The sequence below is a fragment of the Natator depressus genome, chromosome 8, assembly GCF_965152275.1.
Source record: "Natator depressus isolate rNatDep1 chromosome 8, rNatDep2.hap1, whole genome shotgun sequence".
Taxonomy (NCBI): domain Eukaryota; kingdom Metazoa; phylum Chordata; order Testudines; family Cheloniidae; genus Natator; species Natator depressus.
The window spans coordinates 14,497,641-14,511,387 of record NC_134241.1 but is presented as its reverse complement, the minus strand read 5'-3'; the positions used below and the strand labels follow the sequence as shown (position 1 = coordinate 14,511,387).

At 43.3% G+C, this 13,747-nt stretch overlaps 1 protein-coding gene across 6 annotated transcripts in view; it reads left to right on the top strand.

The window, feature by feature from the left end:
* ACSL6 (acyl-CoA synthetase long chain family member 6) overlaps positions 1 to 13,747 on the top strand; it is a 107,073-nt gene that overhangs the window by 49,664 nt on the left and 43,662 nt on the right. For 5 of the 6 annotated variants that reach the window (XM_074960472.1, XM_074960473.1, XM_074960471.1 and 2 more), the window contains one exon: positions 8,235 to 8,455. The exons of the other annotated variant lie outside the window; for it this stretch is intronic. In XM_074960472.1, coding sequence (XP_074816573.1) covers positions 8,235 to 8,455 — 221 coding nt within the window. The remainder of the gene's footprint in view (positions 1 to 8,234; positions 8,456 to 13,747) is intronic. 6 annotated transcript variants of the gene reach the window in all.

Here is a 13,747-nt window from a genome sequence, read left to right as displayed (position 1 = left end):
TAACATACAGGCATCTGGCCTGTGCTAGGGGAGGCTTCACCCTTCGCTTCAAGTCAAGACTTGCCCTTATTGTTGGGAATCTACCCTAAAATACCCAAAACAAGGTCTAGTGCCCCAGTACACCCTGCTCTCGGTGGTGATCCGAATGCTGAAGTTCAACCTGATCACTAATTTTCTCCTTTTAGATGTCCCTCAAGGAATGGTTCCTGATGTTAGGTACAAGCACATTCTGCCTGGCAAACATTTAAAAGCAATGGCTGCAGCTGAGAAAGCTTGACCTCCCCCACCACGTGGGTTGCAAAGCTCTGCTCCATTTCCCCACCCCTTTAACGCCTTTTCTAGTTTGTTGTCCAGTGCTTGCTTGCATAGGTGGTTCCAGCATTGCTCACCAACTTATTGGGAGGGTTGTTTCCACATTACAGGGACCACAGACAGTTTAATCAGAAAGCAAGTCAGATTCCCTTCTTAGTTACTCTGGCACCAATTTGCAAACTTGGCCAAATAACCTTATTAAGACTGACTGCTCTTCTGTAAACTAGATGTGCAAGGCTCTCTCTCCGCCTTAAGAATTGCTTAGCAATGAGCTTCCCTCTGTTTGTGGTCGGTTAGTGAAAACCTGCTGATTTACACATTGATTTTAAAATCATGGCCAATATGGTGTTGAAGAAATTCTGCTTGACATAAAGGGACAATCAACACTTTAGGATGTAACTGCAGCCTATTGTGCCACTTTGTTAACTCTGATCCAGCACGTCCTGCGGTTTTGTAACATGGATCTAAATTGCCAGAATAATGTAATTAGACATGGTGTTAAATAATCAGAACTCTGTAAAGGTGCCTAGAGGCCAGGGATATCTTCCTATCTAGGAATGTATTTCCAAACGGAAACACAGGGTGAATGTTTAATTATTGTAGAACCTAAAGGCCCCAATCTGGGACCTGAAACTAACTTGGTTTTAGTATTTTTCATGAAGGAAAATTTTTATTAAATACATGCAGGGATTATTGACAAACCCCTTATCCATGGGAGGCGCTCTCCCTAAAAATCTGTACACTCACTCCATTGTCCTCCTCCAAGTCAGCTCTGCTCTGATGCCTATAAAACACTAGACAATGGCTGGGCTTTGGGCTGACAAGACTGTTTATTTCACTGAATATAATTTGTTTGTCATCCTGTCTTCCCTACCCTCACCATACTTGGTTTGTTTTCTCTCACTGTACACTAAGGCTGCAAGCTCTTTCTTTGGGACAGGGTCTAGCTATTTATTATGTGTGTAGCTTTCAGCACACGTACTATTAAAAATTACTTACTAAAAGCAGCTAAATATATTTTCTAGAGCATATTCAGCATGAAGTGACAGAAAACTTGAGAGACAATTAGCCTGACCTTAAATACATCACGTGCAATGACTCCCAGGAAGAAACACCATATAGTTTTCTATTAATTTTAGTGCATACATTGTTTGTTTCTTAAATACTTGGGGGGCTCCCCACGGGAACAGAATCCTTTCCAATTATCAGCCAGCGGCTACAGAGACTGAACAGGGGACAGAGGGCATGAGACAAAAGGATGCTCAGCTTCCTTTACCGTAAAAGATTTGTCTCTCAAAGCCCAACTGCTGGTGCAGCCTTAAATTGTGCTCTGGCAATTTAAAGGGACCCACACTACAAGAAGGATGTGGAAAAATTGGAAAGCGTCCAGTGGAGGGCAACAAAAATGATTAGGGGACTGGAACACATGACTTACGAGGAGAGGCTGAGGGAACTGGGATTGTTTAGTCTGCGGAAGAGAAGAATGAGGGGGGATTTGATAGCTGCTTTCAACTACCTGAAAGGGGGTTCCAAAGAGGATGGCTCTAGACTGTTCTCAGTGGTAGCAGATGACAGAACAAGGAGTAATGGTCTCAAGTTGCAGTGGGGGAGGTTTAGGTTGGATATTAGGAAAAACTATTTCACTAGGAGGGTGGTGAAACACTGGAATGCATTACATAGGGAGATGGTAGAATCTCCTTCCTTTGAGGTTTTTAAGGCTTGACAAAGGCCTGGCTGGGATGATTTAGTTGGGGATTGGTCCTGCTTTGAGCCAGGGGTTGGACTAGATGAGCTCCTGAGGTCCCTTCCTACCCTGATATTCTATGATTCTAATTTACCTGGGCCCGGGGTATTTTCCCCTCAAAGCTAAGGGGGGTTCCCTTGTGAGCTTGCTTACCTCAGTCAACATGAGGCAGTTATTTAAAACACAGGCTGTGACTTCTTGTATATTCAACACACAAACAAATCTCTCTCACACCAGTGCAGCTCCATTAACTTTTATGGAATTACTTGTGGTTGTCACCCTGGGGGAGAGGAATCAGGCCCAGATTTCTGGAGACAAGCAAGCCATTGATTATGGGATGGGGGATATGTCCTTTATACCGATGATCACAGTTTTGTACATAAAAGAAAAAAGCAAGGAGATTCGTCAAACAGGGCGGGATCCTCAGCTGGTATAAGTAGGCATCACGCCATTGTAGGCAATGGAAATGCATTGACTTACACCCACTGAAGATCTATCCCTCCAGCTGCTGGCAGATAGGGTCCTGAGACTCCCGACCTGAGCTGAATTGGTAGGGTGCTTCAACTGTACAGGACAGGAAGCAGGACACCCCCTGTATCACATAAGGCACAGCTCCTTGTGGGTTCCTTGTACCTAGGGATTTTGAGGAGCTGAGGCCAGAGCCAATATGTCTGGGGTTCCCCAAAATACATTCCTGAGGAGTGGAATGGAGTGGGAGCAGCAGCCGTGGGGGCTATTCCAGCCTTGAGACAGCAGTAGCAGCCATGCAGCAGCTCTTCCCCATTCACTACCTACCCTACCTGCCTTCATAGTCTCTATACCCAAGGCTGTCACTCCGCGTACCACTTGACACCTCTGACAGAATTTGTATTCAGAAAGATCCCAATTCAATGACTTGTCTCTGTTTTGTGTCTGAATGAGTCCCACTGCACTGATCCACTGAGGACGGCGATAACATGCCAGGGCAAGCCTCCTCCTTATATCACCAAAGACAAAACCATTCCTGAATTTGAAAGGGAGTGATCTGGGGGCTGCATGGTGTCCCTTCCTATTATTGTGACATGTCACATGACTTTTCAACTCTTTTGGCTCCCTATATGTGCACTGATCTCTTTACAGAAGGAAGCAGATAAGTTGAGGGTCTCTTTTCCCCCTCTCTTTCCTTTGATTTTTAGTGCTGAAGAAATATATCCGTTTAAAAAAAACTCCATTGCTAGAGTCTTTAGAGGCCAGACCTACAACATGGGGCAATTGCCAAGGTAGATTAATGCCTAACAACCTCAACAGTGTCCCTTTCAGTAGCTGAGGATCTACACTGAAAAGGATTTTTTCCTCTCGTTCTTTCTGGTCTCCCCTCCCCATCTGTACTCCAGGGAAAATATTCAGCCCTTCTGGTAACAGAGAATTGCATAGTTATGTCGGCTACCCCGGTTCAGGACTGGGCCAATGAGGGAGCATTTGCTCTCGAGGAGGTTCTTCTTCCTCTGCAGTGGAAGGATCCTAATCACTCTGCAGCAGGGAGATGCCTGCACTGGTGCCAGCACAGGACACAATGGAGGTATCTTGGGCCTCTCCTGTTCAGGGACTACACAGATGGCGCGGCCTTTGGCGCAGACTAGGGAAGCTCTGAGGACTCCCCTAGTCTGCGCCAAAGTCAAGGCCCCTGCTTCACTGACCTTTGTGGAGCCTACTGGGGTTCAGAACTGCCAAGTTGTGAGACTGCCCCAGGCATAGGCCTCGCACCCTCTGCTTTCATTGGCCCACTTCTGCTCCTCCCCTGAGTGCCCCTTGCAGCTGGGAGTGCTGCAGAAGTAGAGCAGAGATAGCTGTGGGAGCATAGCACGTGGCCATTGGGCTTCCCTGTACCGGGCGTGCTTCTCAGGGGGACGTAGGCCTGCCCTATAACCCCTTTGAGGCAAGGGATCCTAGCACAGTGATGAAATGATGCCCTTCTGGCCTGATTATCCTCTCAGTGGTGTAAATGAGGAGTAACTTTATCGAAATCAGTTAACTGGAGTAAGTGAGGGAAGTCAGATCCAGTCTTCTTTGCTAGAATTGTACTGGCCAGTCCACACAGCAGCACGTTCCCTGTGCCGCTAAAACCTAGAACACTGTGATCAATTACGCAGCATAAAGCATCTGTACTTGATCTGTCTCCCACTGTTAAGAGCTGAGCCCTAGGAGCCAGTTGCAGTGCACAAATGCTGCATATTTTTGAGTGCCATCTACTGGTATATTATCATGATCTAACCATTTACATGTCTACGGCTCTTTCTTAAGGTTCTTCTCCTTAACCCCGTTCTTCTGTGACTCTCAAGAAGACAGTGGACTTAAAGGTGGCCTTGTGGCCAGCTGAGGATCCCTCTTGCATAGCAGATCCTCCAGTAGCATAGAATCAGCACTTTGACAGCCTCCTCCTTGCTTCTGCAGCCTGTATTCACAGGAATAATCCCACTGACTTCACTGGCACTGCTCACATGTGTAAGAGCTGCAGGATCAGGCCCCAGGCGGTAGTTAGCCATTTGAAATTCACATACAAGCAGGCTGATCTGTTGCCATCTGCAAACAGTACGCTCATAGGAGCCCGAAGTTGACATATAATATGGTCAGGGACACAGTGGGAGGGCTTGGCTGTAAAGATCCAGCAATAAGTTAAAGAAAGGCCTGATAAAGATCAAATACTCAACAGTTCGCTACGCCCCCCCTCCCCCGCCACCACCCAGCAGGAAACAAGTAAACCTCAGACTTAGCACATATGTGGCACTTTTACATATTCAAAAAATAACTAATTAGATAGATTTAAATGGACTAATTAAGTAAAATATCATACACTAGAGATGGTAACACACACAGGCCTAGTCACAACAACACATGCAAATACATGGGAATGGAATGGATAATTGTCAGCAGCCAGATCAGAAGGATGTTAAGCACCATAGATGCGTTGCTGGAAGTGCCGTCTTTCAGATGAGATGTAAGCTCTAAGAACCCGATTCCACCTCCTACTGGCGCAGAGATGTGGGACCAAGGGGAGGCATCTGACCCTTTCACTTCCCCTGTCAGAGAGTAGTTGAGGGTTGCACCCCCGTTGCCTTAGCATCATGGGCTTTGCAGCTGCCAAGGAATAGCCAAGCTACAGAAATGCCCTGGCCATGGCTCTGTCCACCCTGGAACTCCTCCTGCACTAGCGTTGCCTACATTGGTGAGATATTTCAGGGGGAGAGGTGTTGTGCGGCTGTTTTGCAGCCACTTTGACGGCATGGTGGGTGTAGAGTGGCCATGGGACACTGATAAATCAGACACTAGATCATAGTATCTTGCAGACATTAAAGTTCTCGTGGCTCGATCTATCGTCCTGGCCAAAACTCCAACTTGAGTGAATTCATTCTACTTACCAAAATTCCCCCTGCAGTTTCAGCGGGATGAGGTACGCCAGTTCTGAAGGACTGGGTGCTGCTGCTGTGTTTTGCTTCAGCAGCCACTGCATTTTAATGGTGGACCATGTGCTCACTAGGCATATTAGTCTATAAAATCCTTTGGGACCAAAGGGATTAAATTAATGCACAATATTAAAATACAAATACTAGGAAAATGTAACAGGGGAAGTTTGCACCAACCTGCGATAATACTTTAAATGAACTGAGCTCAAAAAACCATGTAGCCGGCACTATTTCCTACTCTTCACAAAGCCTTGCTGAAATCTGCAGCTGGAGAAACCTGAACTCATATAAGGCAATGCTGGTAGGAATAAGGAAGGATTTTGAAAAAAATTGCCTCCTCTATAGCATCCCCACTATCAAGGGCTTCTGCCTTCACATTGTTCATTCAGCATGCAGCCGTGGTATCCTGTAGCTCACGAAAGCTTATGCTCAAATAAATTGGTTAGTCTCTAAGGTGCCACAAGTACTCCTTTTCTTTTTGTGAATACAGACTAACACGGCTGCTACTCTGAAAGGTATCCTTTTAGGCTCCTGAGGACTGATTAATGCCCAAATGGTCAAGGGGGCATAGAACATGCACTTTTGCCTGCCAGTGACCTGAAGATTGTACCCCATCTTATCGGACACAGATCAGGCCATGATGAGCCACACTTGAGAAAGGTCTTGGAGTCATCGTGGATAGTTCTCTGGCAACATCTGCTCAGTGTGCAACGGCAGTCAGAAAAGTGAACGATGTGAGGAACAATTAGGAAAGGGATAGATAATGCCACTATATTAATCCGTGGTATGCCCACACCTTAAATACTGTATGCAGTTCTTGTCGCCCCATCTCAGAAAGGATATATTAGAATTGGAAAAAGTAGTGAGAAGGCCAACAAAAAATGATTAAGGGTATGGAACAGCTTCTATAGGAGGAGAGGTTAAAAAGACTGGGACTATTCAGCTTAGAAAAGAGATGATTGGGGGGGGGATATGATAGAGGTCTATAAAATCCTGAATGGTGTGGAGAAAGAGAACAGAGAGGTGTTATTTATCCCTTCACATAACACAAGAACCAGGAGTCACCAATGAAATTAATAGGCAGCAGGTTTAAAACGAACAAAAGGAAGTTCTTTTTCAAACAATGCATCGTCAACCTCTGGAACTCATTCACAGGGGATGTTGTGAAGACCAAAACTATAACTGGGTTCAAAAAAGAATTTGACAAGTTCTTGGAGGGTAGGTCTATCAATGGCTATTAGCCAGGATGGTCAGGGATGCAACTTCATGCTCTGGGTTTCCCTAAACCGCTGACTACCAGAAGCTGAGACTGGACAACAGGGGATGGATCACTCGATAAATTGCCCTGTTCTGTTCATTCCCTCAGAAGCATCTGGCACCAGCCTCTGTCTGAAGACAGGATACTGGGCTTGATGGACCTTTGGTCTGACCCAGTATGACTGTTCTTACGTTCACATTCCGGACCTTCAGGCTTGATCATTGCACCTCATTACACATCAAAATGAATCCAAAGAGCCCGAAAAAGCTCCCGGTGGTACAAAGCACAATAGGCCATTGGCTGAGCAGCATGGGATGCATAAACACATAACTTTGGTGCTCTGCTCCTTGCACTTGTTCCCCAAAGCATGCAGAGTCCAGTTCAATCTGTCTCTTGATATTCAGAGCTCACTGTTAGATTGGCCCTAGCTACCTGAGAAATCACCTCTGCCACTGCAGCCAGGACCTCCCATGAAGGAGCTGTCTTCCACCCAAACAAGGAAACTGTTGACCAATCAGGGGAAAGCTCAAGAGCACAGGAAGAAGAACTTTCACAGGAACTGGACCTAGACTCTGGAACTCTCTCCTACAAGAGATTAGAATGCACCACATCAAAACTAAATGCAAAACTCATCGCTTTGACTTGGCTTCCTTTCAATTTGTTCTTCAGATACATACGAAAACCAACACACAAACTAATCAGGCTTTTTCCCCTACAGGCTGGGAAAGAAGAAATGGAGAGATTGCTAATTTTATTTCTATTTTACTTAAGAGGTACTACGACAGCACAGTATCAGGGGCTCACAGAAGTCAGAACCTTGAGTTAGAGGTGGGAGAAAAATTACAGGCTTCCTGAAAGATGTTGGCTCACAAAGTAAAAGAAAAAGCTGGAGCTTTAAATAGCTGCTGCTAAATTCTTAGTCATTTTCAAAACTCTGCGTCTCTGGAATGACTGTGAAGTGTGGAATAGTCAAGGATCCTCTCGCTGACGGAAGTGACGCATCCTTTTGCCGAGGGTACGCTGCCACTTTGAGTTATCATGTGATTATCACCAGTGCTAAGAATATTTGAAATGGAAAAAATCCATGCAGGTTAAAGGCATCTCTTCTAGCAGTCAGCTGCCTTCCATGCCTCAGTCTCTCTGCCTTTGTTTGTAAGGGCCTGGTTTCAAGCAGAGCCAGGGGGCTTTCGATACATGTTTCAGACACAGAACAGTCTAAATATACACGGTTCCTCTTGCTGTGATGCTAATTACGCTTTTTGCTCTGTGCCATTCTTTTGTAGCTGCGCCTTTTTTGCTTTTTTCTTTTTTGTGGACAGCTGTTTCTGGGTCAGCATAGCAGTATGTTTCTAAAAGGTAAAGAGAGAACTGCCTTTCCGTGCCTTCGTTCCCTGAGAAGTATGGCAAATGTTTTGGCCTATGTCTACTATGTCTGTTAATCCTGTGGCATTAACTCATTCTTTTCCTTTGGATCCTGCAGAATTGGCCCTTTCAATCTTTGAAAAGATGCAAGCACAGGAAATCTTGAGGACCCTGCGGCTGCCCGAGTTTGACAGCTTCAGCCAGTTTTTCCACAGCTTGCCAGCTACCACCTTAGTTGGCATTGGTGCCTTTGCAGCTATGATCACATACTGGTTTGCTAGCCGGCCAAAGGCTTTGAAGCCCCCATGTGACCTCTTGATGCAGACAGAAGAAGTTGCGGTAAGGCTAGCATTATTTATACCCTTCAACGAATAAAAAAAGTAAACCCTATGAATGCAGAGGCTGGGCTGGCTAGATTCCATGGGCTGAGTCTCCATGGCCGGGTCCCTTGTACAGTAATTCACACCCATGCAGAGTGGTTGTAGAGTGCTACTAAATCAGAAGCGTACTGTTTTACGCCCACTTTGCATGGGTGTACATGGCTGCAAGGCTGTTGAGAATCGGGCCCTAGCTATTTGTTGTGGGTGCTATACTGTTCCATCCTGGACAATAGTTCAGTCTGTTACACCACAGATTAATTTGACCCACTTTGTTCCTTCCTTTTAAACTGCTGGAAAACTAACATCCAAGCCATGAATTTAATCCCTACTTAATTCCTCCAGTTTTAACCTGGCTTGACCATGAAGCACTGAAAAATTGCATACAAGCCACTAAAAACCAAGATTTACTGTTCCCAAAGATGGTAATTATAATCTCACATACCATCATGTGCAATGCTAACTCTGTAATGGTGGCTGCTGCACGTTCAGTGATACCGCAAAAAATTACGCTTTAATTCAAACCTGAGGCTATTTATTCATCGTGATGCTTTTAAGGAGCCTTGAGGTCTAAAGAAACTGCCCCCTGTTAAAGCGCAAAAACGTCCAAGAAAAACATCTCAAGTTGAACTCGTATTCAAAATTGGGACATATAGTATGAATCTAAAGGTTAATGACAGGCTTGTCCTTCTAGCAGGTTCCCCTTTAAGAGAACTTCACTGTCCTTACTTATTTAAAAAAAATAGGCAAAAGTTTACATTTCCCATGGAAGCATTTTCTTCTGATTAGAACAAGGACTCTGGGGTTCTCTCCCCAGCCATGTTTCTGTCTCACTGTATGACCTTGGGCTCTCTGCTTCAGTTTAAACCCTTGTACCATGTGGTGAATAAAACCTGCCTAACTTACTGAGGTGTTGTGCGAATAATTAGCATTTGGAAAGTACTTTGCAAAAAGAAGGTTATAGTTGTTATGAAATTGACATGGCAAACTAATAATATTCCCATGAGATTCCCTATCTAAACTATCTGCTACCCTGTATTTTTATTTTATATGTACTCACTGATTTGAAAGAGAGAGAAACTGGATGCTGTAAGGATTAATCCAGGGTTATCCACACTAGTAATTGCCAGATGAGAGGCACGATCTCATTGAAGACACTGTGTGTTGAGCTGATTTGCGTCACCTGAGTCCTTGAGGGCTTTAATAGGAATCTGAATCATGTGGAAGCTTAATCACTGATGCAGCACCATCTTTTCTCTCTCAAAGGCTATCGTTAGGCAACGGCACAAGACAAGTAGAAAGACCAAAAGGCAACAGGGAAGGACAAAAAAAAAAAATCCAGAGTCCAAAACTTTTGCTGAACATACTCCGAAGTGAATTATTTAATGGGAAACCCGCCTTATCTTCCCAAGAGCTTGGCCTGTCTGTGGACCTGAGATGGTATTTATTTGTCAATCAGGAAGGCCAGTAAACTTCCCGAGAGTAACAGAAGCATGAGCCATACTAAGGCCTAGCTCCTGATCTCATTGTAGCCAATGGCAAAACTTCCACTGATTCCAGTGCAGCCCAAACCCACAAGCTGCCCTGTATCTTTGTCAGTGCCTCTCCGAAAGAAGGAATGAAATAGATCCACATAGTAGCAAATTCACTATTCCCACATTGTTCTCTAACCACCTCTCCCTGCATGTACGGCTATGCAGGCAACTCCCAGGCCAGGAAGCTAGAGTCCACAGTACACTGGTGGATGAACACTATCTGCCTGGGCTCCCCAAAACTTGCTCCTGACCCTGCTGCATCTACTGACCTCGGTGCCCACCAAGTCTGGGGTCCGCATTTGCCCCTTGGTGCAATTTAATGTTCCCTTTTTAAAAGGGTGCAATATTGCACTTATAGAGGAGAGATCACTTCTATCTTTGAATGGTAAATTTCAGCGCCACTATGTTTCTTCACCTTTCCCGCTGCAGAGCAGAGCTACTGTGATGAACCTGCATTAACCTCCACTTTTTACAGTATTATCAGTATCCCTCCGGCTCTCCAGCTCTGAATTCTTGTCTACAAGCAGGTGTCCTTTTTGGTTTTTTGTTTTTTTTTTTCATTAGTTGTAAAATGAGCTTCCAGAAATATTTTTCTCTATGCCATCTACAGATTTATAGCAATCCTTCTTCAAAAGTCTTTGGGAAACATAAACTACCTCCAAGAGAATCGTGCAGTGTCATGCATTTTGTGGGAGTTGTCCCAACGTTGTTCTGAAAGCAGTTTTCACACAGGAGGTCAGACTAGACGCTCTGGTGGTCCCTTCTGGCTTTAGAATTCATGTAACGTAGTCGTTATCTAACATTCATTGCACAAATTCTTCTGGGACTTTAAACTCCTCTGAGTGGTGTCATAGGAAGGTAATGATTCTACTAGGGCTATTAATTTTTACTACACTAGTTAAAACCACCAAGCAAACAAAAGCAGAGGTGGCCAGTGATAGCATGCTGAGGTACCTTTTCTTGCATGAGGGTGGAATTTGAATGGGACTATTTCTTTGAACTTTTGGGATCAAATTCAGTTTAGGGGTAACAGGTGCACCTCCATTTGGAGTCAGTAGGAGCTATGCGCTCTTATGCCAGGACTGAATTTGACAGATAGGTCCAAACTATGACCCTGGTCCTGCAACCACCTACACATGTATTTAATGTTACTATCATGAGTAGTCCCACTGACTTCAGTGGCACTGCTCATGGTAGTAAAGCTAAGCACATCTGTAAGTGTTTGCAGGATCAAGGCCTTTATATTCATTTATTTGAATTGGTCAAAACTTTTTTTTTTTTTTAATGAAAAACAGCTTTTGCCCAAAAGAACGGTTTTCATGGAAAAAAATTAGTAAAAATGGAGGGGGGAAGGGGACTTTGTTTTTGTATAAAGAAAAGTTGGGTTTTGCTAACTGAACATTTTTACTGTAAACTAAAAAATATTTGACTTCTGGTTGTTAATTGAAAAAACTGAAATTTGATGAGGGAAATTTCCCAAAAACAAACAAAATTGTTTTTTGCGGGAAATTTTAATAATTAGGCTGTTTTGATCAGCACTAAAATCAGTTACTTAGTTCTATTACGTTTTTTTTTTTAAACATACCTAGTCCAGAAAGACTGGATTATTTTCTGTTGCACAGCTATCGTCAATGCTGTTTTGAAGTCTAAGATCAAATACAAGAATAAAAAGATGTTTTGTCTTCTGCAAGCTTCATTGACGCTAGAATAGTTATTAGTGTAGAATAGGTAACTAGAACCTCTCAAAACTTTGGTCTGGCTTTATTGATTCTGTCAGAGTTACTATTTTGTACTTTGTGTGTTCACTAGCTATAGCAATGCTCCTTGTGGGAGTTGGTCTTGAATTCAACGCTATCCAATGGCTGGAAGCTGAACTTAAAATAATTCAGACTGGAAATATAGCACAAAATTTTACCAGTGAGAGTAATTAACTACTAAACCAATGTACTCAGGAGTGTGGTGGATTCTTCATCACTTGGAGACTTTTAGAAAGAGATCCTGTCTTATCTTAATGATAGCCTATAGCTCACACATGAGCTATGGGCGTGATGCAGATATCATTGGGTGAGGTTCTTTGGTCTGTGCTATGTGGGAGTCAGACTAGATCATCATAATGGTCCCTTCTGATCTTCAAGTATATGAATCTATGAATTATTCAAAAAGTAAACATCTTACAGTATTGCCCTGTAAACAAATGTATGTCCCAGTAGTCTGACTAGTAGTCTGAATTTTTACTGCTGATGTTTAGAGCACTGTGTCAAACCAGAGATCTGTGAGTTGCTCCTGTGGATTGGTTATATCTATACATTAGTGCAGAACTGGTGCAATGTTTCCAAAAATACAGACTAGCTGGTTTTAAAGATATGACTGTACCTACAGCCAGATGGTGCAAGTTAAGACTAATGTACTTGGATAGGAAACTCCCAAAGTAAAAGCAGTCTTCTGTAAGGATGTTGCTCATTCAGCAGCTGTCATTTTTCTTTCTGAGTCAGCACTGAGCCAGTTAGGGTGATCAGATGCCCTGATTTTATAGGGACAGTCCTGATATTTCGGGCTTTTTCTTATATAGTCACCTATTAACCCCCACCCCGTCTCAATTTTTCACACTTGCTATCTGGTCAGCCTAGAACCAGTGCTCAACCCATTGCATTAGCAGGCACTGTGCTGTGCTGTGCTGTGCCAATGAAGTCTTCTAGGTAAAGCGCGAAATCCTAGCCGTACTGAAGCTAATCACAAAACTATCATTGAATTCAATAAGGCCAAGATGTTCAATTGAATCAGACCATTTTTTAAAAAAAAACTCATGGCAACTTTTGCAAGAGTATGGTATGATAACTCCAGGGAGCAGACCAAATTTTAGACTGATTAATTAATTACATTTTGCCTACCCGCATTGCCTCTCCATTTATAAATGGATAAGATGTTTTGGATCATTATACAAGAATTAATGTTTCTGTATTCTGGGACGGAATATAGCCACTGCTGAATAGAAATAGCTGCATGTCCGTGGTGAATTCTGGTGTAAAGTTCATAAAAAAGCATTCTGAAATCCTTCTGAATGATGGACGGAATATAAATGCACAACATTTATGTTACTGAATTATTTTTTTTAAATAAATTATGTCCTGAAAGCCTTCAATTCTTCATTTTTAAAAGTAGCATCCTTATAGGAGAGCAAAGCTAGGCTGAAACCCAGCAAAGAGAGGATAAAAAAAATAATAAAACTAAAAAATGTCAAATCAGTTTTAATCAAACTCTGTTTAAAGCAAAGAGAGACATGAAATGGAAATTTGCTCCCTATCATGAAAAACCAGGAGATTTCTCTGTGAAGGATGGGAGGTGTACGGGAGATTCAATGCAATTTGAGGGGCTTTGTTGTCTAGTCTGTTCCTTCTATATCAGCCTAAAATATTTCCATGAATGTAAGAACTATTTAAATGATTTTTGAGACTAGAAACATTAGTCTCTAATTTCAATCTGTGAATAAAACCGACAGCTGCTCTAAATGATGAGCATGTAAAGATTCTTGTTCAATGTACTGGGAGAGAGTAAGAAAGCTATACAATCATCTAGAGCAGTGCTACTCAAAGTGGTGGTCCGCGGACTTGCGCGCACATTGGAAAAAAAATTGCCGGTCCCCCACATCAGATCTAGAGCCTTGGAGGGAAGGAATGGGCTAAATCCTTGGGGCATGGCTAGAGAGCAAAATCGGTAGTGAA